The sequence below is a fragment of the Grampus griseus genome (assembly GCF_964374135.1).
Source record: "Grampus griseus genome assembly, chromosome: 14".
Taxonomy (NCBI): Eukaryota; Metazoa; Chordata; class Mammalia; order Artiodactyla; family Delphinidae; genus Grampus; species Grampus griseus.
The window spans coordinates 15,472,419-15,479,043 of NC_139008.1; the positions used below are offsets into that span (position 1 = coordinate 15,472,419).

A 6,625-nucleotide genomic window follows, 5' to 3' on the forward strand; every position below is an offset into this window, starting at 1 on the left:
TCCTGGATCTTCCTTACTAGCACAACTCAGAGGACTGCTCAGTTCTGACCTGGGAGAAATGGCTACAGAGTCCGATGAGGATTTTCAGCCGAGTATAGAGAGGCCCGAATAATTCTGAGGAGGAGCCGGCCTAGCGAATCTGCGAATTCCTTCGTGGGCGGGGCCAAGGCGCCGCGCGCAGAGGGCGTGGTCAGCGTGTGGAGCCGGGCGTCGCGGGGGCGCTTCCTGTAGGACCCTCCGAAACCGGGGTGGGCTGGGAGCGGCGCCCGGGAGGTGGAAAAATACTACCAACAACGGTGACTCAGGCTGTTTGGCGCCGCACGTAATGCAGGGAGCGTTTAACTCCCGTTATCCTCCTTGGGCCTCTAGCTGTTTAAGATGCCCATTTGACAGATGGGGATACTGAGGCCTTCAGAAGGTGCCGCATTTTGCCCGTACTGGCCCGCCATTAGTGATTACATCTTAGTCTGTCTCAAAGTTATGTAATAAGGCCGGTGGGCCCTAAAGGACCTTGAACCGGTCCTGTAAGAAACGATAAACTAGGTCGCACTTGAACTTGGGTGGGTTGGTCGATTCCCCGGGCGTCATGGTCCCAGTGCCCGCTGTTTTCAGCTGTGCAACCCCCTGCCCCCCGCCCCCCGCCCCCCTTCGCTTACGCAGTCCCGCCGCTCGAGGGCAGCACCAGCCCGGGCTTAAACTTCGGACCCTGGGGCTGAGGTCGCCCTGATTCTGGGCACCGTTTTTCTTAGGCTTGTTTGCAGGCATCTAGGTCTCAGGGTAATGGCACTCCCAGGCACTGCCTGTGCTGAGGATGCCCTAGGTTCCAGACTTCTCTCAGTACTGTCAGCCCCCTCGATGTATATGACCTTGGGCGAGTCATTAACCACCTCTTAAAGCGTCAGATTCTTTCTCTGAAAATGGATGTTAAATACTGTCATGCGGAACTACTGTAGGCATTAAAACAATGTAAGAAAGGCCCTTGAGACCTCGTTCATGCAAATTCACAATTTTAAGGAACAGAGAAAGATTTGTCCAAAGTCTCACATCAAAAGAATCAATCCTTCTGGGAGAGGATTAGGACCCTTTACAAATTTGAGGAAAATGAGGCTGAAAAAATAAATTTATAATGGAAACATGGGTGATGAGATCAGATTCCTTTCTCTGGTCCCAGTTGAAAGATGTTGGTTCCTTTTCTCAAATAAAACCATTCCCCATGTGATGGTAAAAGTAGTCTAAGTTTTCACTGACTAGCTGGGTGGCTTTGGGCAAGATCCTCAGCCTTCTTAGGCTGAAGTTCCCTTATCTCTGAAAACGCTAATGATAAAGTCTTGCCTCTTGAGGTGATTTTTAAATAAGTTAAGTAGGCTAAATAAGATTATCTATGAGAAGCCCCTAGTAATGTAATAGTCACTCAAGAAAGAAACTTACACTAAAAGAAACTTATACTAAATCCTCAAAGGATGAGGTAGAGACCCTGGGCTCAGTAACAAGAGTGCAAAAGCCTTTAGCCTTAGAATAACTCAGTCTCCACATTCAGAAGCTACTGGCCCCTGTCAGCACCACAAGGGGGTCATACCTGGAACCTCCTCTCCTCCACCCCTGCCCTGCCCCCAGGGACACTTGCCTCCACTTGATTCTTAAGAACAAGTCAGCTGTTCCCGACAAGGCCTCCCCTTCACCCCATTCACAGCCACAGGGACATGTGTGAAACAGTTTATTATACAAAACTAGGTGCATCAAAAATTCAGTGTCAGAATAGCTCTGTATTCCAAGGGCTATGGACTGGACCTCCTCCCTTAAAACCTCACCCCAACCCTTGCTAGGGATCAGGCTGGGCACACCGACCCCAGCTCTGAACCAGGAGTAGGAACCAGATACAGAAGCATAAATGTGGGTCTAGGGCAGTGGGGCAGGCATTTGAACTTCCTCCAAATAGGGTGGCTCCTCCTTGGAAAGGCTGGACATATGCCTAGGGTAGAAACACCCAAATCCCTCTACCCAAACACCAAAGCAAGAGGGTGGAATCCATCAAAATCTGAGGATGAGGAAGAAAAAAAAAGCCAACCATAAAATAGATTCTACAAAAGTATAGCAAGGATTGGCTGCCTTCTGGGGCAGCTGGGTGGGTGTGTAAGCTTCTGGCCTCCACATTCTATAAGGGGGCAAGTGGCTAAGAGTCAGCACCAAAGGTCTGACAGGGTCTCCCTGCCTCCCCTCTACCTACTGCATGAGCCTTGGACTGAGGACCTTCCGCTTCCTCCCTTGCTCCTCCCAGCCCAGGTGTAGAGTAGACTTTCCAAAACCCATAGGACAGACTGACAGGGAGAATCCCTGGGAACGTGGGAGCTGCCCAAGGCCCAGCCCAAAGGACCCTGAGGGCAGGAATCTGTTCTCTACCTGAGAGTGGCCACAGGAAGTGGCTCCAGGCAGGGCGGGGAATGGGGTCCGTAGACCTGGGGCCTCTGGCTGACCCCTGAGGGAGGCGGTGCTCGCAGCTGTGGCTAACACCGGCCTCACACAGCCTGCAGCTCCCCCTGCAGGCGACTCAGCTCCTCTAGCTCTTGCTTGTGGCGGTCGGTCTTGTGAGCCACCAAGGAGCGGTAGAAATGCAGGGCAAAGGCCATGAACACAAGCCCAACAGGTACCATGATTGCCGTGGAGGCCATGGCTGCTTGCCAGCCTGGTCCATGGGCCCCACCACCGCCACATGCTTGCCGAGGTGGGCAGGCCTCAGGTGGCTCAGCCTGTGACGGGGCTACAGAAGCAGAGGATGGCTTGGAAGCTGGACTAAGGGAGGCGGCCACTGGTGGCAGAGTCTCAGGCACCTGGGAGGCAGGTACCACAGAGCCTGGTGTGCCCAAGGGGGCCCCGATGGGCACAAACTTGACCCAGCCAACCAGGACAACTTCAGCGAGGAAGAGGAAGGTGCCCAAGGCAGTGGAGAAGCCCCAGGCCAGCTCCACGTAGCGGTGGAGTCGCTGGTGTGGAGACTGGTGGACAGAGTTGAGGTTGTGGATGTTGCTGACAGCTTCAATGTGAGGCAGCAGACAGGTGGAGACCATGAGTGCAAAGAGGTGCACAGCCACCAGCACGGTGGTGCAGGCACTGAAGGCCACCAGCAGGCCCGGCGGGTATTCGTGGTTGCTCTCCAGCTGTACCTCTACCATGGCCACCTGTGGGGACAAGAAGGGATGGGTTGAGTGCCCATAACCTCAACAGTAGAGGGGTTTTCTGCCTCTTGGTGTACATCACTGATGTATCCCTAAGACCTAGAACAGTGCTTGGCAGAGAGACGGCACCCAGTCTTTGTTGAGTGAATGAATGGGCAGCCTTGGCAAGGCTCTGTCCTGTTCCAGACCTCAGTTTCCCCTCCTGGCTATCTAGAGGGCTGGATGGCATGTTTCTGACAATCTTATCTTGTTATAACATAGGGGTTAAAAAGCACAGATTCTGGAATGGGGCGGCCTGGGTTCATTTTCAGCTCCATAAGCTGTGCAACCTTGAGCAAGTGGTTTGGTTCTCTCTGTGCCTCAGTCTCCTCACCTGGAAAATAGGGATTGATAACAGCACCCACCTGTCTTATACGGTTGTTTTAAAAATTTAATGAGATAATATATATCAAGTGATAAGAATAGTGTGAGGTACACAGTATGCTCAGGTAAGTGTTTGCTGTTATTATTAGAGTTAACGCTGAAGTCCAAGGCCAGAGTTTGCAAATTGGCACACCATAAACCCAGGCCAGCTTGCAAACATGTTTTGCTTGGCTCAGACAGTGTGTTTTTTTAAAGAATTACGTTGCCAACTTCTAAAACTCAAGAGATGTCATGTAAATATTCCTATTTCCAGATCCTCTTGGAAACTTGGAAGGTCTGGTTACACCAGGCCCACATTCCTGCACGGCACTGATCAGCTAGGGCTGAGTCATGGCTGCTCCCTTTGGATGGGTGAGGAGTGTCTCTTGATAGCCACAGTCCCCACCCAGCCAACTTGGCATCCATATTGCCAAAGGCCTTTGCAAACATTTGAGTTGATGATTCTGTTCTAGGCTTGTATACATCTGGACTCTAGAGCTGGACTGCCTAAATTCAATCCTGCCACTTACTTGCTGTGGAACCCTGGGCAGGTGTCTTAACATCTCTGATCCTCAGTTTTCTCATCTGTAAATTGGTCACAGCAGTGGTACCTACTTCATAGGATAATAGAAGGATGATGCACATAAAAGCCTTAAGCATAGTGTCTGGTACTTAGTGATGGTTCAACACAATTTATATAATGTTATTCTAACCCAGGCCATCTGAATTCCAGAATCGGGATCTTTCCCCATGCCTGGTTCTTGCAAGATCCATTAGGTTGCTCTGGGGCTGGGGGAAGGAGGAAGGTGCAGAGCCAGGAGGGTGGTGGTAGGAAGGCAAGGCTGAATATTTTGGGAAATTGGGCCATGGCAGGTGTTAGCAGGTGTTTTCCACAGACAGAGATCTGGGCCAGGCCTGGTCCTGGTTTCTCCCACAGCCTGACTCAAGCCTTGACCTCCCCTGGCAGGACTGGGGCCAGTCTGGCCCCCAGAACCTACTCATCTGGCCTCTTGATCCTGCAGAGAAGGTCCTGGCCCTTAAGCTGTCACCCCAGCAACGTGCAAGTCCAGCAGCTGGTCGGATTGTCCCCTTGGGAACAGGCTGGACCATGGGGGATATGGGGGTGGGGCAACTCCCTCAGCTAGGTCCACGCGGCTGCTCCCTTCCCTCTGCGGTCTGTACAGGTGAAGGGGAGCCAGCTCCCTGTCCTGAAATGACCCCACATCAGGAAGGGTGAGCTGACCTGCAGATCCGGACCCTCACGTAGAAAACCATAGACCTAGGATGACCCTTAGGGGTAGAAACTTTCCCTCTCATCATTCTAATACAGAGGTGGTGGCACAGAGAGGAGCAGAGACTAACGCAATCACCTAGAGCTATGACCCCTTTTTATCCTCATGTTGATATCCCCCTCATGTTCCTATGACGACCCCCCTCCAGCCCATTTTCTCCTTCTTCCTGTCATGATGGTGGGAAACCCTGGACTAACAGTCTAGCGACCCTGGGTCCTAGTTCATCCTATATCCTTCAGCTGCTGAGTGCTCTTGGCAGGCAAAGCCACTGCCCCATTCTGGGCCGTGGTTTCCGTTAACAGGTAGTCTGAGGCATTCTGATGTGTGTCTTGCTCTGACATGCTTGGATCTAGGGTTTGATGACAAGAATGAGCTCACCTTGGGGCAGCTACTTGGCAAGCTACAGAGGGTGCACCCTCCATGATCTCACAATTTCCCACTGGCCTGCGAGGAGGCGGAGGCCTGTCCAGGGTTACATAGCTGGCCACAAGCAGGAAAGAACCAGGACTTGTGTCTGCTAACTGCTCCTCACCCTGGGACCTCCCTCGGTCCCACTTCCTGTGAGGCCTCTGCCCGGGACCGTCAGCGGATATCACCTGCACTTGGAGTTTATCATCTCCAGAATCATGCATCAGCTTCCTAAGCAGCTTTTTTCGCTAGGGGCTCCCTCACAGGCATCCTCTCTTCTCAGAGCTTTCCTGGGCTACACTAAGCACGCTCTGTGCCTGCTGGGGCCTGGCCGCCCTCCTTTTGGGTGTGACCACTCCATCCAGTTTGTTCTCTCAACCACCCCACCTCCCAGCCCCCACCCAGCTCTGATTTGCTGCTGAACCTCCGGTGGGGATCTAGTAACCACTAATGCTGGACCATGCTCCTTTTGGAGCACTTCGCTCTATCCTTGCATATGTATCCCCCTTGGTGATTGTCTACCTCCATGACATGACGTGTCCCCTGTGACACCTTTAGGACTTGCTTATCCTCCCCACGGCCCAGTTTATGCTAGGGATCTGTTTATACACATACATACATACATACGCACGCGCGCACACACACACACACACACACACACACACACACACCCATAAAAATGGACTTGCGGAGTCCCTTGGTACCTTGTTTGCTACCCCTCTTGTACCTCTTAAAAACCCGTCCTTCCCTTTCCTCTACCCTGTCTCCCTTGGGTACCCGTTCACTTCGCCCCCAACCCGGTGCCCCCCCTGCGCTTCACCCCCACCCTGTACGACCCTTCCCTTCCCTCACCATGGCGAAGCCCGAGAGCAGGGCAGACGTGCGGCTGGAAGCTTTCAGCTTGGCCCGACTGAGGTAGAGGCGGCGCCAACTGAGTGCCCGCAGCGAGTGCTGACTGGCCCCCATCAGGTCCAAGTAGCCGCGGTGCACGAACTCCCGGTAGGTGGCCGAGCCCGCGGGGCTCTCGGCCTCCGGGTTCAGCGGGGCCTGTTCGCCCGGGTCCCCCTCGCCGCCCTTCATCCTGGGGCCGCAGCACCAGGCGGGCCAGTCCATCAAGGCGGGGCCGAGTCGCCTCGGGGACCCCAGCAGGGCCGGCCCAGGCCGGGGGAAGGCCCCATCCCCCGGCGGGACGAGCGGGGATGCGGACTGTGAGCGCCCAGGAAGACGTGGCCCGGGCGGAGAAGGAAGAGCAGGCGTCTGCGTGGAGCCCTAGGGGCTGAAGCAGGACTGCCGAGGCCGAAACAGGAACTGGGGCGGAGGCGGAGTCGGGGCGGCCACATGATGGGGTGGAGC

At 54.1% G+C, this 6,625-nt stretch overlaps 1 protein-coding gene across 1 annotated transcript; it reads right to left on the reverse strand.

Moving 5' to 3' along the window:
* Positions 1-1,699: 1,699 nt before the first annotated feature.
* ORAI3 (ORAI calcium release-activated calcium modulator 3) lies at positions 1,700-6,543 on the reverse strand. The gene is made up of 2 exons (XM_082670009.1): positions 6,125-6,543; positions 1,700-3,173 (listed from the first exon to the last, which is right to left on the reverse strand). The coding sequence occupies exons 1-2, from the start codon at positions 6,383-6,385 to the stop codon at positions 2,514-2,516; spliced, it is 921 nt and encodes a 306-aa protein (XP_082526135.1). The 5' UTR covers positions 6,386-6,543; the 3' UTR covers positions 1,700-2,513.
* Positions 6,544-6,625: the final 82 nt, after the last annotated feature.